This window comes from Cheilinus undulatus, linkage group 14, assembly GCF_018320785.1.
Source record: "Cheilinus undulatus linkage group 14, ASM1832078v1, whole genome shotgun sequence".
NCBI lineage: Eukaryota > Metazoa > Chordata > Actinopteri > Labriformes > Labridae > Cheilinus > Cheilinus undulatus.
In genome coordinates, this window is record NC_054878.1 from 32,827,296 (window position 1) to 32,853,402 (window position 26,107).

Genomic DNA, 26,107 nt, shown 5'->3' on the forward strand with positions numbered 1-26,107 from the left:
TCCTTTTCCAACATGACTGTGTACCAGTGCACAAAGCAAGGTCCATAAAGAAATGGATGAGAGAGTTTGGTGTGAATGAACTTGACTGGCCTGCACAGAGTCCTGACCTCAACCCCATAGAACACCTTTGGGATGAATAAGAGGGGAGACTGAGAGCCAGGCCTTCTCGTCCAACATCAGTGTGTGACCTCACAAATGCGCTTCTGGAAGAATGGTCAAAAATCCCCATAAACACACTCCTAAACCTTTTGAAAGCCTTCCCAGAAGAGCTGAAGCTGTTATAGCTGCAAAGGGTGGACCAACGTCATATTAAACCCTATGGATTAAGAATGGGATGTCACTTAAGTTCATATGCGAGTCAAGACAGGTGAGCGAATACTTATGGCAATATAGTGTATGTTATAAGGTACGAAGAACGAGTTAAAACACCCTGTTAGTTTTACCTGATTAAGATGGTAGTGATTATTTTTTGCAATCACTTTGCTTGTTACATCTTAACCTTGAAAGTGAAAGAAAAGGAGTTAACCTGCTGAAGGTGGGATGTAGTGATGTTCAGACAGTAGTGATCAGATGTGACCGCTAGACGGCGCCTTTGAGTTATGTTTGAGAAGAGCTGAGAGCATAGGGGCAGTGTAAAAGAAGAAGCCTGAAGTAAAGCAGCTAGGCTAAATGAAATACAGACAAAAATTCCTGACTCTTTTTAGGTTTATTTTACCTTCTACAACCCAACCCCCTCCGGTCAGCTTTTGATATGGCAACAAGAATTATCAGAAGTAGCAGTCCCCCGATTTCAAGACATAAAACACATTTAAAGTTCACTTGATAACATGTAATGTTATCAAAACTGACCCAGACGTAAAAGCTCAGACAATCAATTATAGGCTAGTGTTTAAATATTACAAAGATAGTTAGATATAGCCAAGAGAGGATAGAACATTGTCATTACTTCATCTTTACTTCTGAAGAAAAAAAATATGCAGTTTAAATATGTAAGGTAGATTTCAAAAGACAGGACACGTTTTAATTGATTTATTGTAAAACATTGCCTGTCGTCCTTCTGTTGTGTCGAGTATCACCTCATACGCTTCATCTGATTGGTAAATTCCTTAATTTCCGACAGGACGTAAACGCAGCGTGCCGGCCAGGCTGAGGTCAGCTGACTCTGTGCTGTCATGTGGCGTTTGCAGACACACAGGGAGAGTCTTTCAACAACAACCTGGGTGAATAAAAACAACTCGGTGGCTCTTTGTGTCTCTTTGTTGGTCCGTTTCACACTCTCCCATCATGGCGTGGACTAATTACCAGCTGTTCCTAGCTGGACTTATGCTAACAACCGGATCCATCAACACATTGTCGGCGAAGTGAGTACATTTCTTTGTTATTGGTGTCATAAGAATGTAGTTAAAGTCACTGCAAGGGGACAGGCTGCTACGATAGATTTTTTACCCATGTTTTAACCCAAAATGTAAACGAAATTAACTTAACGCAAACTGCTTATGAGCTAATACGTAATTTGTAGATTTTTAGCTTGTTTATTACATTTTTGTGACACAGCATTAGCATGCTATCCACATTATCTCGTATTGAATGAACAAGCAGGTTACATTAGCTAACACCTTGTTGGCTTTTCAGCTTTACCATCATTAAATAAAAACACTGTTATCAAGCTGGTAATGTAATGAGAGGCTAACGCTGTTTTCCTTCAGTCAGGAAGCCAAGGGGGCTGTTTGGGCTGACATTTCGATGTTATTGACACATCGATAAGATAGCAGCCAGGAAGAAACAGTTGTTGGAATGGAAAGACTGACAAGAAAAGTTTATCTGAAGTCAAATCAGAGCTTTAATCCGAAATGAACTAACCCTGCAGCCGCATCATCTCAATATCATGAGCTGACTCAGGCATACAGCAGTCTACATACTGTGTCAGAGGTTGGGTAATAGCAGGGGTTAGCCTGCTCTGTAAATACAGTGGGAAAAACAGCCGCTGGATTGCCGTTAAAAATGTTCGATCCTTTCGATGTCGTATAATGTAAAATTATCGTGTCGAAAAGTACCTAAGCTTTAAAGAAACAGCCTATTTCATAAGATAGATGTAGTGGAGAGGAGTGAATGGATCAAACCTCATGAAAAACACCTACACACAGCGTACATTGCACTATGAGTTACCAACGGATGAGTGAAATTTACATGGGTTGTGACGTAACGGCAATTTATAACTTGGATATAAAAGAGAGCCAAAACGGTTGTAGACCCCCAATATTGGGAAACTTTTTTAGTTATTGGAATTTGCAATTAGACCACTATACTGTCTAAATTGTACAAATGAATTGACAACGTTTTGCTAACACAATGTTACAAACATATTTGTACAATTTAAACAGTTTGGAGGAATTTGCTTGCATTTTGGTTTGAAATTGTATCATTGAACTGACTATTTTTTATAAAGCTTTTCCACTCTTACAAACTGAAATTAATATATAAGGCATAATATTGTAGAATATGATACTTCTGTCTTAAGAAATCGCCTTAGATATTGTTCAGTAGTGTTGTGTTTCTTTTACTTTAAATTTTTTTTGACCAGGGTTGCCACAGTTCCAGTGGTTCTCAACTGTTGTCGCTTCAGGACCCACCACTTCCAAAAGGGAAGACTACAAACCAGATCTTCAAAGAATTTCAACCACTTAAATGTATCTATTATTTTAAAAGTGCATCAGACAGAGGCCCGCTCCATTCCCCATAATGACGTAAAATTAACTTCCATAATACTAGTAAAAATAACAGATCTATATACCTGTCCTAGGCACCCAGTGTTTGGAACTCTTTAAAGTGCTTTTCTGAAAATTTTGATTTGACTCTTTCCCCTCCTGAGTGCCTGTCTTATGAAATAGATGATTTTTTAAGCTTTTGCACTTTTACTATTGTATACCATTGTATTGTTATACTGTCGTCATTAAGGTCCTAGAGATTTTGTCATCTAATGTTTTTTAATGACACAGTCTTTAAGTTTCTAGGGATGAGTATCAAAATCTACTACCAACATAGCCATTACCTACTATACTGAACTGTAAGGCAGATTTTGGTGCTTCATTTTGGTACCTCACCAACGCAACGTGATTCCCGTCGCTCCAGAAGTATCACCTGTTTCCTTTATTGTTTTTATGTAGTATTATCAACATGATATTAGCTTTAAAAGTGAGGAAGTCAGGAAAATTTCTGCTGATATTTACAACCAATTTTTTGGCGTTAGAATCAGCCTATTTCAGCTGTAAATATTGGCCATATTAACAAATAAGCTAGTTGGATTTTAGGGTACCCTAACAGACCTACTTCAGTTGAAGTCTGTCTCTTTAATAATAATCCCTAAACTCAAGTAATCTGCTATGGATAGCCTTATTATTTAGTGCGTCCTCTGTACAGAGGCTGTAGTCCTTGTTGCTTATTGTTAGTATAGTTCCACCATAGCCCGTTGCTTTATGTCATCCTCCACCCTCTCCCCACAACGTCCCCCTGCTCTCCTCCGCTGCTCTATCCAACAAAGGCAAAAGTGTCCCAAAAATAATTTTGGGGGAAAAACGAAATGAGCCAGACATTTCTGTTATGAAAGGGTTTAACGATAATCAAATAACCCATTTAGTTCCTCTTTAAAACATGTTCAAAAAGAACAGCAGTAAATGTTTTTAGCTGTATTTAAATTTCTTGTTTGATAGCCAAAAACAAATATACTTAGTACAATATGACATTATAAACTGAACTTCTTTAAGCTGTAAAGATGGAAGCAGTGATTTTGTTCTTGGCAGATTATGTCTGAGATGTTATGACTCACTGCTGTCATGTTGGGAACTCTTTTAGAGAAACGAGAAAGTCAGCTTTTTCTACTTCCCTGATAATATGTGATGTCAGCTCTGCAGCCTGACACACTCCACACACACTTCACTGTCCTTTTAGGACTTTAAAGGCTGAACAAACTGAGTGTGTGGTGCCAGTGTGTGTGAGACACAACAAGCGGTGTCATGTTGCTCAGAGAGAAACTAACTGATAGGATTTCATAACAGTCACCTGATAGCTGCTGTTTAACAGCACCTCACAGCACAGTGACTTTTAAAGCAGCATGGAGGCTGATAGTTGTGGTTTAAGGTTTAATTCTCTTTTCATACAAATATACACAGAGATATTTTAACACATCACAGAAATGACCAAAAGAGCAGAGGGCAATAATCATAATAATCATAAGTAGAATGGGCTCCAATGATATTCAAAAATGAGAGGATCAGGCATACTTCAAGTATTTTATCAATAAAATTTGACAACCAAAGCAGTGCTCCTGCAGATTCCTGAACCGCCTTATATTCCCTTTGTAAAACTGAAGGTTATAATATGCCTTAAAAAGTCACATTATTAGATAGCATTTTATTTTAGTGGGCCCTAATAACCTAGTCATTTTATAGTAATAAGTGTAAATATCTAGTAATTTCTCAAGAATAAGGTGGTAATTACCTGGTAATAAATTGGTACTTTACGAAGTAATAACTTGGTAATATTAAGAAAGTATTTACCTTGTAACATTGCATTAACTATCAAGTAATAAATCTGTAATATTGTGGCATTTATGTTGTAACTGGTTGATATTTTACCCTGACCCTCTAACTCTAACCCTTACCCTTACTCTAATCCTAATCCTTGTTAATATGGTAACAGTTCTCTGGTAATTATGTGGTATTTTACCAAGGATTTTTTTTCAAAAGATATTTATTTTCTATACTAGTTGCCTGATAATTCCCAAGTAATTTCTTTATTCTGGCCTACTAAATGAAAGTGAGTCATTCATTAATCATTTTTAAAGTAATTTTTAGGGTAAGGTTTAGGGTCCGGGGTTAGGTTAAGGTTTAGAGTTAGGGTCAGGGGTTAGGTTTAGAGTTAGGGTAAAATACCACCTGGCTATTTAATTACCAGAAAATGGCCTCAGTATTACAAGGAATTACTTTATAATTAATACGTTTTTACACAAGGTAAATTCCTCCCTTATATTACCTTATTACAAAGTAATGACCTATCCAACAAAGGCAAAAGTGTCCCCAAAATAACTTGGAAAAACCATGTAATCAGCCAGACATTTCTGTTACGAAAGGATCTAATGATAATCAAATAACCCATTTAGTTCCTCTTTAAAACATGTTAAAAAAGAACAGCAGTAAATGTGCTTTTGATGTATTTAACTTTCTTGTTTGATAGTAAAAAACAAACATGGTACAATAAGATGTTAAAAACTGATTTTTTTTTTTTAGCTGTAAAATGGAACCAGTGACTTCTAACTTGACCGTATTTCTAAATTTACTCAGTAAAATGGCAACTTATCACAAGGTAATTACCTAATCCATGCTGTCTTGTTTCTTTTTTTTCAATATGACATTTTTGCATCTACATTGGCATTTACCAGGGGCCTTATGTTTTGGGTTGTCTGTTTTACCCCTGCTAAAGGAAGAACTGATTTTTTTTTTCTGAAGGTCAAAGTTCAAAATCATGTTCATCCCTTTCTTGTAAATGCAATAGATCAAGAATACTTTCAGAGATTTTCTCCACACTTAGCATAAATGTCCGCTCTGACTCTAGGATGAAATAATTAGATTTTGGAAGTTGGAGCTAAAAGGTAAAGGTCATCAGGCCTTATGTCCCTTGCTTATGAATGTGTGTTTCAAAAATGCTATGAGGGATCTTCTTCAAACTTTGCACTAAATAAAATAGTAAAGAGAAGACAGAGTGATAGTGAATTCCATCAACTGTGTCCATAGATTTTATTCTGGACTTGTAACTGTTGTATTTCATTATTTTTCCAGTTGAATTAGTGATAACATTTCTTGTGCCCCAAGCTTTAAATGATGGGGATTTGTTGAACTTCCAATTCTCCGAGCCTGGAGCAGATGCCACACAGTTGGCTTGAGGGGTAGTTATATTCATATTCCCATCTGGAACACCAAATACAGCTATGCTTAAGAAATGCTTAAGAAAGCATCAAAAAAAGTTTCTCCAAATTGAGTGTAGAGATGAGCTTTCCCAGAAATCCAGATCAGATTCCAATCCAGATTCTTAGGTGTGAGTGTTTTTGGTTCTCCTTCTTCCACTCTGACATTACACTTTATGAGTTTTGGCCAGAATGAGACATGTGGAGATTATTTTTCAAATTGACATTTGTTCCAATTTCCTTCCTACCTAGATAAGTATGTTTCTAAGCAGTCAACAGTTTCCATCTCTGATTTGAGCCATGGCTGCATTTGAGGAAAATGCTGTGTCGTCACCTTTAATGACCACATTCCCTTGACTTGCATTTTAAAGCAGACAGGAGGTCACATGCTTGTCATGCTTGCTCTGACTGGCATGACCATAAAAGACCTAAGTTGCAGACTCATTACCTCCAAATACAGGCGACTTCATCTTTTTTATTTTATGTGGCCCTTAAAATGATTACATAACTGCACACTAAAAGAACTGTATGGTTAGTCAGACAAGCAGAAGTGCTTCAGTTGTGTGAAAAGAACAATATCTGAGAATGAGGTTTGGTGCATATGAAAAGTTTGTTCTTGGTCCACACTGTTTTTTTTTTCTTTTGTTTTTTTTGTTTTTTTTTGTTTTTAAAGCATAAAGAAGTGAAATTAAAGAGTGGATGTAGAACTGTCACTTCAGCGAATCTAAAGTACAACTGGGCCTGTAATGGGGGCCCATAGGATGTCAGAAAAGGACATTTAAAATAAAAAAGGACCAAGAAACAGTAAAAAGTGGCCACGTAGTCGAGATGCAATATGCTGATATTTCCAAACCCACTGATTTAGACACAGCTTTTATTATTGTAAAGAAAACCAAGTATCTCCAGTGCAAAGAGAGGCTGAGTCAAGCAGAGGTGAGAGAGTAGCAGAGAAGATGGCAGTCTGGTAGTTGTTTTAAGTTTGGTGCTTCATTCACAATGTTCAGGGTTCACAATGGGCCTCCCTGAGTGTGTTGCACTTAAGGCAACCACCGATACCTGATTTACATCTGGGCATTTTGCTGATATTTAAGGCTGATATATAAACTGTAAAAATGGGCAGAAACCTTCATATCTGCAGATATTGATATCATGTCAATAATAATAGAATATAATATACATTATGTATAAATATAATATATAATGAATATATTATTGTGCATCCCTACCATGTTGCTTTTCCTCAGCTCAGAGGCTGACTGGAAACTGTATTTTAAAAATAGTTAGTGGGGAGCAGGTGGCCTAGTGGTTAAAGGTGCTCCCCAAGTACGCGGGCGGCCCGAGTTCGAATCTGGCCTGAGGCCCTTTACCGCATGTCTCTCCCCTACTCTTGACCTTGTTTCCAACTCTATCCACTGTCCTCCTCTATCTAATAAAGGCACAAAAATTCCCAAAAATAAATCTTAAAAAAAAAAAAAATGTTTAGTGTGTCTGATGACCAAAAACAAAAATCCCTTCAGGATTCATGACATCTCAGAAAGGTTTAAAAAAAAAAAAACATATGAAAACAATGATTTACGAAAGTGACTGTTACTTGAGTGTGGGGCAAATCCCTGTTTTCCCAATAAAGTTGGCCTGGTAAAACAGCTGTATTAATGTTATTGATTGGATTAATGTCTTTTTGTGTTACAGATGGGCTGACATGTTCACAGCATCGGGCTGCAAAGATGACCCTGAGCATAAATTCTCTCATCCATTTGTACAGGTAAACACATTCTTTAGTTTCACCTGAACATCCAGCATATAAACACATCACTTTGCAATAAGACTGAAAAAAAGAGGAAAAGGGATGATCCTGATCCTGTATCTAATTTAAAGTTCACTTTAAGTACTGAGTATCTATTGAGGAGTTGTACAGTAAAATATAATCTTTCCTCACACATCCCCCCAGTTTTGAAAACTCAGCAGGCAGACCTTAGATCAGTTGAGATCAGTTGATTCTTTACAGAGTTTAAGTAACACTGTCAAATAACTCCAACACTAAAGACCATTTGGAATGGAGTAAATTACTCAACACTCCAGTGGTTTTAGGATGCAACGTAGAATCATTCTCTCTCTATGTGCTACTGTGTAGTCAACAGAGGTGGAAAAAGCACAAGAGTATTCTACTCAAGTTAAAGTATAATTACTCTGGTTAAAACTCACTAAAGTAGAAGTAAAAATACTGACTTTATAATGCACTCAAAAAAGCACAAGTACCACAAAAAACTAGTCAATTACAGTAATTTGAGAAAATGTCATTAGTTTCTGTCCACCCCTGCAAATTTCTCTACATTTTTTTTTTTTGCAGTGATGTTGATACTTCAGACATTTCTTGGACATTTTGTTCTTGAATCGCAGTATTTCTGTCGTGACATAATGATGAAAGTTCTGGAAAAAAATATGTCCAGTTAAAAAATTTACCAGATCGCATTTGTTGTGAAATTTAACATATTTGATTAATTTTGTGATTTTAGTTCACAGAATTACTAATAGCTGCTTATGTTTAAATCACAATCAATAATTAGAGGCTTAAATTCAAACAAAGGATGCAATATATCCAAAAAATCGAATTGAGTTATATTCTCTAAATAAAGTTAAATAAAGTAAAGAAATCCTATCATCTGGAAAGGTGTTTATGAAATGATAGACAGTTTGAAGTAGAGCCCGACCGATATGGGATTTTCGGGGCCGATGCTGATACCGATATTGGGGGGCTAAAAAAAGGCCGATATCCGATATATTGGCCAATAACCGCTAGATCAGCCGATATATGAAATAAGAATATTGATATACACAGGATATATACTGTACATGAACGCAATTGTGAACATGTGAATTAACAGTTGCATTTATCTTTGTTTATTTCACAAAGACGCAACTTAGACGATGTTAAAACACTGTATAATAGTCTTTTGTTGTGGCTGTGGACCATATTAGACAGGAAAATGGTAAATGGAGAGCCATATTTACATTGTTGTGGCAAATATGCACATAGAATATGTTTACAGTGTGTTTCTTGATAACCCTGAGGAAGGCCACAAGCTTAAATGCGCCTGTTTTAATAAGTTGTTCTCTAAAGATCTACTATTAGTGAAACTTTCTGTCTCCATACTGGTAGAATATGTCACAGGAAAGATAAACACAGTATGAATGCTTTTCTGGTTTCTGCTTTTCAAAGTAAAAGCCCAGTTTAGCATTTCTACAGAGAAACTCCGTTCACTTGTACAGAATGCTTTTATTTTGAATAGTTCCTGACAGACTTTCACTGTACACTGAATCAGGTCCTTTTTACGGAGGTTTATTGAAGTAAAACTTGTGAAGAAGGACAGGGCTTTGAGAGCAGGGAGATGCAGCTGACACGCAGAAAACTTGAGCCCGTTGTGAAAGCTGCACCGGCAGAAACCAGAGCTGGCATGCGTGGCACATGCAAGCAGCAAAACACGCTCCCAGTCTGAAACGGGCGTTAGTCCTCTTCTCTGCTGCAGCCGAGTGAGTCCAACTGCAGCAGGGACTGTTGCATGAGGACTGGGCTGCCTGTGAGACGGGGAGGGGCCCACGGCAGCACCCGCTGCTCACTGAGAAGAGCAACAACGATACGTGCTTTCACGTCAGTCTCCAAAACTCTCCAATAACACCAGAAAAAAGTCACTAGATTTGTTGCTAGTCGCTTTTTTTGAAAAAGAGTCGCTAGAGGGGTCTGAAAACTCGCTAAATATAGTGACTTAGTCAATAAGTTGGCAACACTGAGTGGGGGAGAGCTGCTGCTGCACTCTGTGTGTGAGGGGGAGGGGACAGGCACTCGGGCTGAGTTCAGCAGAGACACACAGAGTGACAGGAGCAGAGACAAAATCCCTGCGCAGCAAAAAAGTTAATATATCGGCTACATATTGGCCAATGTTGATTAATCTGTGATACGGTATAATTGGCCCAATTAATCGGCTGCCGATCAATCGGTCGGGTTCTAGTTTGAAGTTATTTCCTCGTCTAGCACAGACTTGTCAAAGCGCTTGTGAACATAGCATGATACTTTTAAGCTCCCCATTCTTTGCTCAATAAATTTAATTTTCTGCTTTATGAAAAGTGGAGTCAGCGATTTTCTAAAAAGACTGTCTCCAAAGTCACAAGTAACTCATTATCCGTCTGTCTCTGTCTGTCTCTATTAAATTTCCTGTCCAGGCAGTGGGAATGTTTCTGGGTGAGCTGAGTTGTCTCGCGGTTTTCTACATCTTACTTTGCCATGACCGACGTAATCCTGAGCCAAAGATAAACCCGGGTCAGAGCTTCAACCCTCTGCTCTTTTTCCCACCTGCCATGTGTGACATGACCGCCACCTCCATCATGTATGTTGGTAAGTGACCATGACCATATTCTCTTTGTCTTCTAAGTGTTATTTACTAGGTTGATTATATTGTTTTATATTTTTGTTTAAAGTGCTCATAGTTGCAACATAACAGCTGTGGGATACTTTTGATAGTAACAATAGATGGACTTCTAATGCAGACAGTGCTTGTTCTCACACTCTGTTCCTTGGGTTTCGTGGCTCTAGTCTCAGAAATAATGTAAAGCTGACCAAAGATTCATGCCTGTAAAGTTTAAAACGGCTTGCAACAGGCTGCTCTGCAACCCTCTAAAAGGCTGTCACTTCAAACCACTGCAACTGGAAGCGACAATGTCTGGCTTCCATAGACTCTCTGTGCTCCAGTTTCTGCTTATGCTTTTAGCGCCTGTCCTGTAGTTGCATATAACGAAGCAAACAATGTGAATGGAGACAGTGATAGTGAAAGCAAACAAAAAGTCACTTCTCAAGGGTAAATTTTACTGATGAAGCAAAACTGAATAGATTTTGTTTAACCTCAGTTTAAATCACCTGTTTGTTAGGAAAGGAGATAACTAAGTCAAACATAAAGTTGTGTATTTGTGTGTTATGCTAACAGCCTAGATTGTTTGTATCAAGGAAGAAAAAGAAGCCAGGACTTTAGATGGTCAAAAATATAGTTCAAATTAACTTTTGTTCAATATGACAAATCTTTTTATACCTTTTCCTTCCAGCTCTGAACATGACAAGTGCATCCAGCTTCCAGATGCTGCGTGGAGCTGTCATAATTTTTACTGGGCTGCTCTCAGTGGCGTTCCTTGGGCGACGTTTGCTGCTCAGTCAGTGGCTCGGCATCCTCATCACCATCCTTGGCTTGGTGATCGTGGGCCTCGCTGACTTCTTCAGCGGGAACAAAGATGAACACAAACTCAGCGATGTCATCACTGGTAAGATGGATTCTAGTTAGTATTCGTGAAATATTTTGTATTAAATCCATGGCTTCAGAGCATAAGAAATACTATGGATAAAGCAATATATCTGAAGTTTTCTTGTGGTAGACTAAAGGAAATGCTAACCTAGTCACTGCTACCTCTGGCATCAACTCGGCATCAAACTAGATTAGAAACATTGCAACATAATTAATCTGCCCCTTTTTCTGTCCTGCAGGCGATCTTCTAATCATCATGGCTCAGATCATTGTTTCAGTGCAGATGGTTCTGGAGGAAAAGTTTGTCTACAAACATGACGTCCATCCTCTGAAGGCTGTTGGCACTGAAGGTGAGAAATTTCATCCTCACTTAAATTTTGCACAAGATTTAGCAATCAAGGTTAAACTAAGAGGAAAGTGATAGCATTAAGCTTTGATTTAACAAATGTGGACTACTTATAGTCTGTTATTCAATGCAGAAATTGGGTCAGCTGTCACTTGGTTAGCCACGTTGTCACTGGTCTGAATCAATTTTGCAGTGTGGATGAGGAATGCAAAGGTCAACAAACAATAACAACAACAACAACAGACTTTTATCCTACATTTATCAATCACATTGTTTGAAGAAGAGTACTGGGGTTCAAAATATTTGACAAGTTCCTATAAGTGAAAATTCATGCTGTTCTAGGGACATCAGATTCAAATTGAATTCAAGAGAAGATGAATGGTTTGATAAGTCATTCATATGTAAAACATAATACACAAATGCAGCAGCCTGCAGGTCTCATCCGTAAGGGCTTTACCTTCATGTGGTTGATTATCTCACACAGTGGTTCCCAAAGTGGGCTGTGGGCCCCCCCAGGGGGGGCGTGCGGCCATGGCGGGGGGGGGCAAGGCTAAGCAACACCAGCTGTTGACTTCAGCACTGTAGAAGAAGAGCAGTTCCTCAATGGCACCTCAGATTCAACAATGTTATTGCAGTTTAAAACATTTTCTGTGTTTTGGATTATAGTGGAAAAGTAGTACAGTATCCACTGCTAGGCTCCAGGGCCTTGGCCGCACTTTGCATATTCCTACCAGTGTGAGATTGGTTTGTCTGCTGTTGCCTGAATTACGACAAAAACAAATCAGAGCTGGACATTGAAAATGAACAGAGTGGCACCCAGGACTCAAGATCTATAACACCAAATAAGCCCACAGTTGTCACTGAAATTATCGCAGGACTGGGTGTATAAATCTAAACAATCTTCATTAAGTTATTATTTTCAGGCAATTGTTCATCTTCAGAGTTAGATTTTTAAAACTCAAAATTTTTCGATTCTACGTTGTGGTAAATTCTAGAAAAAAAAGAATTTGTTTCTAAAAAATTGCGAATGATGGTGTGTTAGTCATACATTTACATGTTTTTACATGTTTATATGTATGGTGAGGGATAGGGAGGCCCTGAAAATATTTTCATGTGCCAAAGGGGGGCCCGACAAAAAAAGTTTGGGAACCACTGATCTAACACATTACAAGGCAGGGGCAGTAACTGGACAGATAACATAAAAAAGATGGATCTACAGTAACCATAAAAGTATTCCCCCATTGGATGTTTTACCATTTTATTAATTTTGTAAATCAATCATGGTCAGTATAATTTTTTTTTTTTTTTTAACAAAAAAGTAAACAAAACCTCTTTAATGTCAAAGTGAAAACATTTCTACTAAGTCTAGTCAATTTACAAAAAAAAGTAATGTAAAATAATTGACAGAAAAAAATATTTACCCTTATTAAGTCAGTATTTAGTAGATGCACCTTAAGCTGCACCTCCTACAGGAGATAGATCTCAATCACCAGCATGTTTCACAGTGGGGATGGTGCGTTTGTGATGATGTGCAGTGTTGAGTGTCTGCCAAACAGCATCTTGTCTGATGGCAAAAAAAAAAGCTCTATTTTGGTCTCATCAGACCAAAGAACATTCCTCCCATGTGCCTTTTGGCAAACTCTAGAGGAGAGTTCATGAGTTTTCACTGACTCTCTTTGACATCCTCCCATAAAGCTTTGACTGGTGAAGAATCAACAGTTGGTGTATGTTCAAAGGCTCTCCCATCTCAGCTGCTGAAGCTTGTAACTCCTTCAGAGTAGTCATAGGTGTCTTGGTGGCCTCTCACTAGTCTCCTTCTTGCATGGTCACTCAGTTTGTGTGGACAGCCTGATCTTTGCTATTTTACATTATTTCATAGTCTTAGATTATATCTAAAATGTCTTGAGTCTTCAGGACCTAGGAGATTTTTTATTAATTATGCTAAGTCAAAAGCTCTGTGGTTGTACTGGTCCCATGCCACAATGAGAGGCTTTAAATACACTTGTTTTTGTAGAATATTGAGCTCATTTTTTTTGTCTCCAGGTTTCTTTGGGTTCGTGGTGCTTTCGCTGCTCCTCATCCCGATGTATTTCATCCACGTGGGTGACTTTAGTGGAAACCCCCGGGAGGTCCTGGAGGACGCTCTGGACGCCTTCTGTCAGATCGGACACCAGCCTCTCATCTTACTTGCTCTGCTGGGAAACACGGTCAGCATCGCATTCTTCAACTTCGCTGGCATCAGTGTCACCAAGGAGATCAGCGCCACCACCCGCATGGTGCTGGACAGCCTGCGCACGCTCGTCATCTGGGTCGTGAGCCTGGGGCTGGGCTGGGAGCAGTTTCATGGCCTGCAGGTGCTTGGCTTCCTGGTGCTTCTGGTGGGGACGTCGCTCTACAATGGACTGCATCGCCCCCTGCTGTCCAGATTACCATGCTGTGAAGGGATGGTGAGTTCAGAGGAGGAGGCCACTGCTGGAGAGAGGGAGAGGCTGCTAGTAAACGGCAGGGTGCCAGCGGCTGACGACATCTAAAGTCAACAAAACACTGATCATAGACTGAATGTCTGACACCAAACCTTTCACATATACTGTCACTGAAAATGACTTTTTAAATGTTTTTAGGTTCTCACCTCAGATTTAACTGAGAGTCAAACACCAGGTAAGTGAACTGTACCTAAGTAAGCAGATATGTTACAACACTGCTGAAATCAAGAGACAGATAACAGGGAAGTCTGAGGGAGATTTTTATAGAAATACAGGGTTTATAAATGGAAAAAGAAATTGAAATAATGAGCAAAACTGAAATAATTTAAAGTCAGTTCCTGCATTTGCTTTTGCATTTCCTGTTTTTATCTTATTTTATTTTTTAAGAACTTGAATTGCCTTGGTGCTAAACCACTAAAGCATGCTTGTAAAAAATGACTGCCACAAAAAAAATCAAACTTAATGCCAGTTATTTTGCAGATTATCTGTAAAAAAGAAAGAGAATTTTGATATCTGTTTGAGTTTGAATATTTTATTTCTTATTTCTCTATTTTAAGAACAGCTTTTATTTTTTTTTAAGTGTTGAAGGCTAAGCAGTATGATCGTGCCAAAGTGTTTTCACTGTCACTGACTGAATGCACTACAGAGATCTGATTCAGCGTTTCACTTTCAAACTGCTGACTCACTTTAGTCATCTCAGCTGAGTTAAAATCATATCAGATGTTTTGCTGTTTTTAAAGATTGTCTGTATACTTGATTTGTTTGTACAGATGTAAAAAGAAGTCAGAACACCAAGTGGTTTGCACTTGTTATCATAGCTGTAAATTTAGTGATTTCAGGTGTTGACTGTAAGAGAACTAAAGGGAACTGTCATTAAATCTCACTGGCTGAATAATGTAACAGAAATTATATGATGCTATGTAATAATGAAAAGAGACTTTTTAAAAAAATACACTTTTAAAATCACCCAAGGTCTTGAATTGTGTTTTTCTTGTATGATTAGAGGGTATCACACAGTGGTTAAAGCTTAGGGAATAGGTCCAGTTAAGACATTTGTTCTCGATGCTTAAACTCAGAGATATCCAAACTTTTCCCACAGAAGGCCACATACAGAAATATGTAAGGACGAAGGGACCACTGTAATATACCTTAACTTGAGGATATAAAAGTTAGTAAAGCAGATCTAATGTACTTGGTGATTGGATAGACTTAAATGGCTAATTAATGACTGTCAAAGCAAATAGGCATTCTTTTTAAGGATTTCTGGATGGCTTATCAGATTTCAGGGTGCTCTGGTTGACCACTGGTTCTGCTATTTGCTACCATAATCCATCAGGGTGTTATAAATTTAAATAGTTATCAATTTGGTTGCTAACATGTTAACCATCTAGTGTTGTCTCACTTTAGCCATTATAAAATAACAAATTCCTCATCAAAATGTTTGTTTACAGAATTCAAATAGCAGCACTGCCTTGTGCTGAAACTGAGAACAATACAGTCAAGCACATGCTTTATGTGGGTCACATTCCATTCAATTCATATCATTTGCTGCAGGCCAATTGAAAATGGACCCCAGCCGCATTTAGCCCCCTGGCCATAGTTTGGACACCCCTTCCTTAACTTGTCCAGAAGTTCAGCGGAGAGAAAACTTGAAGCCGAGTGAAACATTAGTAATTAGCTGAAGTGTCAGTGGTCCCAACAGCAGCAGCTGACACCTGCCTTCACTTCCTGAGCTGACCCCACTTCCTCCCTAAAGACCAACCCAGTGCTTTAACAAAGGTCAAAGGTTAAACCTGAGAGCCCCCTGAGATCTATGCACACAGCCCCCTGGCTTACTGCTGTAACAGGATAAAAGATGACGATAATTGGCCAAATGTTCACTGATGTTTTCCTGAAACATCAACAGAAATGTGCTAATAAGTTAAAGTTAGGACATAAATCAGGAAGAACTTATAAATGATTACATTTTAATCTACTAGCCCCTATGAACAGAGTCTGCTTCAAGGCAAGCATTTATAATACAAGGTAGGAAATAAATAACTAAATCTCACAGATGGATGAGTCATTTTTCCCTGTAGGTTTCCACAGTTTAATTTATCTTACGTAACAAATTTAAGTGTCAAACATAATTTTGATTCGTATTCATATTTTTAATTTTTAATATAATAATAGATACATTTCTATAACAGAACATTGTGAGGCCATATTTTTTAATGTATTTTATTCTACTTACTACTACTCTCTTAACCCTCAGATGGTGTAAGATGGATTGTTGCACTCAGGGTGCTCAAGACCAAAAATGGCAGCATACAGAAAAAAAATACATTTATATGTTATTTTCTAACTTTTTGCATGATTTTTTAAAATCATGAACAGACTTGCCCATAAATATCAAATTTTATGTTTTAGAAAATTAACCTTTTGAGTGCCAGTTTTAACACAATTAAATATTGATTATTTTTTAGGAATACAACCCTTTCAATGCCAGTTAAGGTGCAAAAGAAAAAAAACCCCAGAAAACAGATGATTTTGGGTATTTTAAAAGACAAAAAAAAAAAAAAAAAACCCACATGTTTTTTATATATATAAATCATCCAAATTGAATGTCCTTGAAAGGTATTACCACAGCCTTGTACATGTTAATAATGAGAAAAAAACCTTGATTTTTTAAGGCATTGTTGTTGTTTTAATTTTAAGATTTGGATACATTGTAACATTCAGGGTGCAAGTGGCCAAAAAGGACAGCATACACAAATTGCAGTAAAAGTCTACAAAAATGTTAAAAAAACAATCCACTTTAACATGCAAATTGGATTTCCTTGAAGGAGATTATCACAGAATGTTAATAATAAATTATTATAATAGAGCTCCTATAGGAAACCATGAAGAAGCATGCAATTTCTCTTTATGGCAAATTTAAGTGAATGGCAGCTGGTGACAAACATTAAAACTTCAAATATGAAGCAATGACTCTATAGTATTAACTGAAACAATAATGATAAAAGCTAGACTTACCCTCTGTGGGTTCATTAACCTTCATCATTTGTTTTCAGCAGGCTGTTAAATCCACACCCCTGCTCTATACCCACACATTTTCACAAACAGTAATAGTATTTGTGAGTAGAGATACAAACTGGCCGCTAGATGGCAGCATTTAGTCAGAAAATGAACCTCAGCTCAGCTGTACTCTGACCCTGGCTTGTTCAGACAGCACATAAAAAAGCCTTAAAGGTTAATGAAGCAAATGTATATGATCACTTGAGACACACTATAGTATATTTCATATTGTAAATGGTTATTAATTCTCTATGGGACATTTCATATTGCACTTTCAGCAACTTTTATATTACTGATGTCATGTAATTATAATGACATCAGTAATTTAATTAAAATGAAATGTGTTGGGACAGCATTTATAATATAATGAAATGTTATATTTTACTCAGTGTTAATTTTGTTGACTTAAACTATATCCTCTGACTAAAACTGTTTGTGTTGTGTGTCTTTTTTTCCATAACAAAGACTTGCTAAATACAGATCTTTGATGACAAAAACGGACAAAAAATTCTCCACTGTGCCTATAATCGATAAAAACAAGCAGAGATTAGGTGGAGAGCATTCAAGGAATTTCATTATTTGTTTCATTATATTCTAGAGTATTTTCAGTATTGATAGTGCATCTGTTAAATTTTTTTTACTTTGAATATGGCGATTGAAAACAAATATTATGACTAAAGTTAAGACAAAATGGTAAGAACTTTTTATTGACTAAAACTGGACTGAAATGTTTTCGAGACTTAAACTAGACTAAAACTTTCAGGAAAAAAAATGACTAAAATGTGACTCAAAGGCTTTTTAGTCTAAAGAAGAAGAGGGAGATTAAATTGAAAAACAGCTGCCAAAATTAAGAATTACATTACATTTAGACCTGTCAAGATTAATGGCATTAATCACAATTAATTGCAATCAACAGTTAGTGACACGTCAAAAGTTATCTGCACCTTGTAATGTCACACAATCACCTTTTTTAATGTCCACTTATTTCCTTTTCAATCCATAACAAGTTCTTTTTTTCCAGTTTATTTAATTTAATGATCTTCAAAGATCCTTATTTTCCCTTCAAAATGAATGTGGATCAGCAAAGCATAAACAGCTTTACGGGCAAAATAGTGGAATTTTAAAATGTTACATAAAGAAAGATTAATCAGGGTTAACCACAGAAATTCTGACATTTGTTGTAATTTTAAAAATGTAATGGTTCAACACATGTTACATCACTGGAGCCAAATGATAACAGTGCAGAACCAACTCACTTAAATCATATATTACATTTTATATAAGCTAACATTTTGCATTTGGGATATTTTCTTAAAGATTCATTTTAAACAGGTAAATGACAATAATATTCATGTGTTTTTAGGAAAAAAGATAGTGTTAATCAAGCAGCATTGATGTGAAGCAAAATTAATTTGAAAAAAAAAGTGTTTATAGTTAAGTTTAGTTGTTGGGTTCATCTGCAGCCTTTGAGATAAAAATGTTGCAACAGAGAAGGCAGAGCAGAGGACACTCCTGGGACAGCTCTGGGAAGGAAGTTTCCAGTAGCTTTTTCTTTTTTTGATGCACAAATTTGTCCTGATGTGAAAGTATTCTCCCCTGAGAACAGTCCATAAAACACTGAACCAAATTCATGTCTAATCATTTAACCGTCTCAGTGCAGAAAAAGTCATTTTAATATTAGATACAGTAATTATTTCACCCTGATTAAAATCTCCAGATATACTGTATTCATTATAGAGCCCTGTTTGCTGCTTTGCATCGTCACATCTGCTTCTGTTTGGAGTTTCTGAGCTGATAGATTTTATTTTCCACCCTGCTGTAGCATCTGAGATGTTCTGCTCTGCATCAGCCTGCTTTGAAAATGCAGCCTCAAACACCTGCACTCTTCTATTCAAACGTTACAGCTCACTGTAACTCTGCAAGGCAAAAATGCTATTCATTTACCCCCTTTTGTCCACATTGGTGGTAGGAATTCTGATCATTTTAGGCCAGGTATTTTACTCAGAAGGGATTAAATTGTGTTTCACACGCTCAGCGTTTGTATCATGTAATTCAGAGTTATACTTTAAACATGTATGACATAAAGAACTTAATGTTTGGATGTTCTTTGCAGCAGCAGCAGGCCTAATGATTTGTTATTCTGTCCTCTTGTGTTTCCATCACTTTCTCTTCCTGCTGCTGCACTTCAGCTTACAGTAAATATGATTTACCCACGTGTACGTCTGCACTCGCAGCCGTGGACCTGCAGCTAAGAAGCGACTTGAATCTATTTGAATGTAAACACACGGCTTCTCTGAGTCACCTTCATATGCAAAAGGTTCCATTAAGGCAGCTACTCAAGGGTGTTTAGAGCTGAGGGCACCCTAGGGTGAGTGTGATTAGTCTGACACTCCAGATAATGACCACTTTAAACTCTGCAGAGGAGAGTTTATTAAAACCTGCTGCCACAAAAGGAAACTCAGGGCTGTGAAGGTTGGAATAAGTCCACATGAAGTCTGTGTTTTATTTTGAAAGGATACATGTGTGTTAAATTGTAAAAATACAAGACGCTGCCCCAGATTAGCTGTTTCTGTAAGTCAAAGCCCAGAGAGAGGGAGGAGAAAACATCATAACATCATCCAAATTCTAATCTAAACATCATGCTGAGCTCTGTATGTTTCCTGTCATGGACTTTACACAGGAAACAAAAGGAGCTTTGACAAAAGGTCATCAAGTACATTTATTATTCAAATACAAAGCTGCAATGAAAGGATAGCCCATTCCTATTGCTTTTTTCTTCCTCTTTTTTTTCTTTTTTAGGCATACACTAGGAGAACGCCATGGGAGTGCCAGTTTTTATGGCATCAATTAATAAAGAGAAAAAGCTGCAAGTTTTGCTTGTGTTGTTTTCTGCATCAGATCCACCGTCCTCGTGCCACAGTCGCCTGCTTGATTTGGGTTTTTTTGCTTGTTTGTTAACTGACTGGAGCAAATCGCAGAGCTGTATTTGCACATCACCTTTCACTTAATAATAAAACTCAAAGTCAAGTCTCCACTTCTAAATAACTAAACGTGTCTTGTTGCAGGGTGTAACTTCTAAAACTTCCAAAATCTGATGCACACCTCTGCCTGTGATTTAAGGCCCCTTGATGTACGAGGCCCCGGGCAATTGCCCATACCGCTGATGGCCAGCTGATTCACTTCTAAGCACACTTCTGGCTAATTGCACTCATGCTGAATATTTAACCTGCTCTCACCTGGCTACACTTTGTTGCTCCCTCTGCAAGACACTTTTTGCAACCCTCCTCCAGCCCAGCTCCTCCTTTATTCTACTTATGATTTAATCAGTGTGAGTCTGTTGTCACTGATGCCTTTTTTTGCTATGGGATTTTTGCTGCTTCTTCTAGGTTAAATTAGTCCATATAACAATCTGGACCAAAAAAAAACTTTTATTCTCATTTTAAAACTTTTATAAGCTTCAATTAATGCAGTACAAGGTTAAAGAAAATCACATGAAATTAAATCTCCTTGTTTATAATAAAAACTTAGCATAGGTGTGTTGTTCTCTCTGCTTACTTGCATTTTTAGTTTAAACATTTTTGATTAAGTTTTATTTAATTGCATTTTTTTTATGTTTGGTCACTAGAGGGTGCTACTGTAAATTTATTCCTTTAAATGCTCATTTAAGTTTGTTTAGGGATAATTATAATGCTGTACATCTACATTTGTGCTCAAGTGTACAATTTAACCAGACATTATTCAACATTTTAGAGGAAAATATGGTTGCATTTTTTCTTTTATGTGACAATTAAAATTTCTTTGTAATTAAAATCAAACTTTTACAAAATAGTTGCACATATACACACAAGAACAAAGCACTTAGGTGCATTATTGTACAAATATCTTTTAATTCAAACTTTTGCCATGACATTTATCTCTTATTTTGTTCATTTCTGATTACTGATTCAAATATTTCTTCTTTTGCATGTTTAAGTATTTGCTGCTGATACACATAGGCCTCCCTTATAAATCTCCTATATAAAAAACTTTGTTTTGAGGTACCCCAGCAGCAGGATGCCAAAAAAGTAGGATGGTCAGATCAGTTATTTTGGTACCTGCCCAATTTTTGAGGGTGGAAATGCAAATAATAGAGCAGCTAGATCTCAGTTGGGTCATACTGAGTACTTCATGTTTATCCAGATGTGCAGATTTCTTCAGTGCACCTTTAAATACAGGCATTTCACGTGACATTTACCATGCACCTTTGCTCCACTGCTAGTTCAACTCCATGCTGAACCCTTCTCTGATTAATGTTTGCAAAGATGAGCTAAAGGAACAAAGAGGTTTTTACTTTGATTTAAATTTTACTGCAAAAAGCTGCATTGTGTCATGTTCCATAAAGAAAACACAACATGACATATCACAGGACAACACAGTCACCGTCACACTTTTATCCCTGACATGCAAATTAAAGTACATGGCGCTTCATGTGAAGCACAGGCAGAGTTTAGTGTTTGGAATATACTGGAAATATTAATGATCACATTAACGTGACACTCTTGTTTTGAACACGTCCTTCTCTCTCTGCTCTCTGTAAAAGATGGCAGGGTGCCATACAGAAGGCTGTGTACAATGGCCCAGGTCCCATTAAATCTGCGAAAGTTCCTTCCTGAGGCAAACATTGCCAGAAATAGTAATCCTGGCGTGGAGCTGCAGTGGTACAGAGGGGGAGCAATAATTCTGCCTGTAATAATGGAAATCAGTTTCATTCTGTCCTCTGATCCCGCAGAGCAGCAGTCCATCGCTGCTCGTTCAGTTTTTTTCCTCTGCCTGATAACACTTCCTGCAAAAACACGCAGGAGAAACAATCAGAGCACCACAATAGACGCTTTAAACTCCAGGTAGTCAACAGACGGGCTCAGGGTTTTTGTTTTCAGGCTGTTTGTTTGAGCTGTGGTGGAAGTCCTGCTGAGTGTTTGAGCTGATATCAGAGCTTTAACTGCATTGATCATGAAACGGCTGTTAGTTCAGTGAGGGAAATTACAATCATGTCTTTGGAAGCAAAACTATTAATAATTCATGAAGTGTTTTAACTACACCTACAGTTAAAATCTGTCCATTTAACTCTTGTAGTTGAAACAACTTGACTGTTAATACTTATTAATCATTACAAAGTAATAACCATTTATAATATTTTTTATTTATGAAGCACTCTTTATGCAAAGATGCAACCCAACATACCTGACAAAACAAGTCTGGAAAAATATAAGAAGGGTTGCAATGGTATCAAACTATACGCCTCTCTGGAGTTATGTTGGGTGTACCGTACAGTACAATTATTGTTTTTTAATGCAACTGTGTTCAATAGATTAGCATGGGTATGAAAAATGTACATTTTCATTTGACCATACTTAAATAGTTAACCTCAGTATACAATTTAATCACCGTGTAGTGACACATGCCAGTATACCATTATAAAACGTTGCACCAGTTCACCTCAGTATACCATTATACCAGTATACCAACCAAAGTTATCTCAGCACACTTTACAAAGAGGACAGGTCTAGACCAGTGGTTCTCAACTGGAGGGTCTGGACCCAAAAGTGGGTCCCGAAGCTCTTTGAAATGGGTCGTGAATGTGTCAAAAGAAATAAATGGGAAAAAAAGTAAAAGTATGGAAGCCCAAATCGGATGTAGAGTAAATTGATACAGCTATTTTTTTTGTTTTGTTTGTTTGTTTTTCAAACTATTTCTGTATTTGTCTCAAGATTTCTACTTATGTATCTCCCTTTCTTTAGATAACAAAACTGGTTTTGTTTAGAGGAAATTTCTTAAGAAATTACCAATTTTCACCATTATAACTGGGGGAAATGGAGTAAAAGAGATGTATGCATGTGTGTCCTTTGTAATGATTTGCTTTCTGAACATGTTTGTCTTTTCTTTTTTCGGTATGTTTTGTTCCATTTGTGGTACAAATAATAACATTTTTCATTAAATAAATAAGAGTGGTTGGAAATGTTTCAAAATTTGGGTTGTGAATTTTCTTAAGGATGGTGGTGGATCCAATTATAATAAAATCATTGTATATTGTACCACTTGTATGCAGATGATGCACAAATAGACCTGATAAATTAGAATGACAGAAAAAAACAAAACATTGTGCTCAATTAGTTTGAAAAATATTTTTTCATTTACTTATTTATTGTTCTTTGATGAAACATTGGTTAATTTCTTAGCGTCTGACATGGTTTTTACAATTAAATGACAGCTGATGTTGAAGAGGTTCAAGTAGAAATGGTTTCATCTTTTGAAGTACTTTCTTACTGTGACTCTTAATGTGACAGTAAAATCTTCTGTGATGTCAATGGTTTGGAGCTGAATTGCCATGTATTTCTCTGTCATGCCAGGGTAGAAATGTGGAGTGGAAAAAAAAAAAAGTCTCAGAGCTGCACTTGATTGAACCTATGCTGTTGTACCACAGCGTTACTCTGTGGTCATACACAGAAATTAAAGTTGCCAACTCACCCAAACTCTGACGTGCTGTGCCCTGGACCGTGTTGTGTTTCAGAGGGAGTGAAGAATGGAGAAACTTAGTAGACAGAGCTCGACAGTGACATTTTCTTCAGTTGGGGACACAGTGAGGTGTGAAGGATTCAGAGAGACAGGAGGAGGTGATGACATTGGCAGAAATCTCACCTGTCGTTACTTTTTGCAGCTCCTCAGAGATCCAGAGAGAAGGAGGGGAATGAGGGTGGGCCTCAGATGAAAAAGTCAGATTTTAGTTTTTACAGCTGATTTGGGGATCAATTTTCCTTCTGCATGTTTTGATAAAACTTCCCTGTCCTTAAGGAGCAAACTTAAAACTCCTATAATGGATGCATTTTTACAGCCAGAAAAACAATAATGCTTTATTATTTTTGACAAAACAAATCACCATGCCACCATGCTGCATATTATTTTCATATTTTACACATGCATGCACAACAGAACAGCTTCTTCTCATTATAAATAATGTTACAATTATATTTCTAAATATTGTATTATAATACTTCGAGGGTTAGGGTAGGGTTTAAAAAATAATTAAGACTTTAAGACATTTTTAATGCCTGGACTAATTAAAATGAATACTACTTTTGTAGGGCAAATGGTCAAAAATGATAGGTGGGTATCCTGGACCATGGCTGATTTTTATATTTTATGTACCCTTTATGAAATATCACATGGTATTTGATGTTTTTTGGCACATTAAATACCTCTATTCTATCAATATGCTGTATGTGTATATTAGAACATATCTGAGCAGGTGTGCTGAGCACACTTCAAACAGTTTAACTATTAAAAAGCAGAAAAAGGATTTTTAAGTGAGAAACTTTGTAGCCCAGATGTTAGAGAACTGGACTAGTGTTTTACAACAGTACGGTGTTTAATTGCTCACAGGGGAGTCAGATAAAATCAAAGAGGGATCTGGAGTCGTCCCCCAGGATATCTAGAACATCCAATACGGAGTTCCCTGAGCTATGGAGAATATCTCTGCAACAATTTGTGGAGGGAAATGATCAAAATCAAATAAGGTTGGCTCGAAAACAAAGGTTGGATAAGAACACGTCTTAGTAAATGTACCTTCTAAAATGTAAGACCTCTCTCTAGTAAAAAAATGTTTTTGAAAGACTCTTTATGATCTTAAATTTCAAATGTGCAATTTAAGACTATTCAAGATATTCTAAGGCTCTGCAGAAACCCTGTTTTTATGTATTATCTACATATGCTGCTCTACGATACTGCACCTGTAACATCTCGTACTTTTGCATTCAGCGAAAAAAATAATAATTAAAATATTAAAAATGTAGATTTGAGGTAGTATAATGTTAAAAGGGTTCAGTGCAATCTGCAGCATAATGCAAGTTAAAAGCAATTAAAAGGGTTTCTGAAGTTGTTAAGGCATGTTGCACATAAAATATTCCCATTGTTACTGAACCAGTTACTTCAGGTGTCCACTATAGGATAATATAAGCAATTTAATTTAAGATAGATGCACCATAAACTATACACTACAAAGTCTGCATAAATGTTAGGCACACACGTGCTCACAGTAGGATGTGATTCTGAAGTGTTCAGCTGTAAGAAAATATTATCTTAAATCTTATTGTAAACTTGTTTTGTACATATTAAATGCTCTTTTTAATTCTCTGTTTTAACTATAACTTTATTATAAAGACTTTTTTTATTATATCAGTTACCTAAAAGGACTTAATTCATGTCATATTGTTTCAATCTGCTGTTTTTGTGGGGTGGATATTTTTAAAATCTATTGATTTTGCTTCTCTCAATGAATTCTTGGTCTCTTTGAGTCCAAGTTTAAGCTTTATCATCAAAATTAGTGATAAAAAGCTCAAATAAAGGTAAAGATGTGATGGATAATAAATCATAAAGAACAAATTGTAAATGAGGATATAGGTTTTGTTATTGTATCCCTCTTAAAATCATAAAAATTTGATTTATATTTTTACTCATGTGCATAATTAGTCATGCATTTACTTCTATTTTTATAGTCAATCTCCAGGATTTACTATCATTTCATTGAGTTTACATTTTCAAAACAAATATGTTTGATGAGGATTATCATTTTTTAAAATTTCTATAGCAAATCATATTCTAGATTGTGGTTCAAGGCTGAGAGGGTAAAAACTCACTCGCACTGGTCTGAGGCCTGCCTCGTCTTCTTTTTGACGCTTCCCACTAAAAAAGAACAACAACAAAAAAAACACAGAGAAAATCTCATCAGCACCTGAAATAACTGGAGGCGTGCTGCGTCCCGCTGCATCCTCTTCCCTGGATTGTTTTTACTGCGTGATGGAGGAGGGTAAACGTTAAAAACTCATTTCTAAATTTAACCCGGAAAAGTGACACTCGAAAACAGCATGATAGGAGGCAGCCAGGGTCATCGGGCCTTCCGCGCGCATGAATCACGACTTCAATGAAGCGGCTTCAGAGGCCATTGTTCCCA

The 26,107-nt window shown here is 37.0% G+C and overlaps 1 protein-coding gene and 1 long non-coding RNA gene across 2 annotated transcripts; one reads left to right on the forward strand and one right to left on the reverse strand.

The window, feature by feature from the left end:
* Positions 1–1,160: 1,160 nt before the first annotated feature.
* Positions 1,161–15,033, forward strand: slc35f6 (solute carrier family 35 member F6). Its single transcript, XM_041806167.1, has 6 exons — positions 1,161–1,361; positions 7,646–7,718; positions 10,172–10,343; positions 11,045–11,257; positions 11,478–11,588; positions 13,628–15,033. The coding sequence occupies exons 1-6, from the start codon at positions 1,285–1,287 to the stop codon at positions 14,113–14,115; spliced, it is 1,134 nt and encodes a 377-aa protein (XP_041662101.1). The 5' UTR covers positions 1,161–1,284; the 3' UTR covers positions 14,116–15,033.
* A 6,102-nt stretch (positions 15,034–21,135) lies between these two features.
* Positions 21,136–25,842, reverse strand: LOC121521979. The gene is made up of 3 exons (XR_005992910.1): positions 25,794–25,842; positions 23,629–23,860; positions 21,136–21,946 (listed from the first exon to the last, which is right to left on the reverse strand). It is a non-coding gene; the product is annotated as an uncharacterized LOC121521979 (long non-coding RNA).
* Positions 25,843–26,107: the final 265 nt, after the last annotated feature.

Bases quoted from the DNA above. Each gene is read 5' to 3' on its own strand.
- slc35f6 (XM_041806167.1), top strand. From the start codon at position 1,285: ATGGCGTGGACTAATTACCAGCTGTTCCTAGCTGGACTTATGCTAACA. The intron at 1,362-7,645 runs GTGAGTACATTT...TTTGTGTTACAG, and splicing joins ATCAACACATTGTCGGCGAA to ATGGGCTGACATGTTCACAG. The intron at 10,344-11,044 runs GTAAGTGACCAT...TTTTCCTTCCAG, and splicing joins CACCTCCATCATGTATGTTG to CTCTGAACATGACAAGTGCA.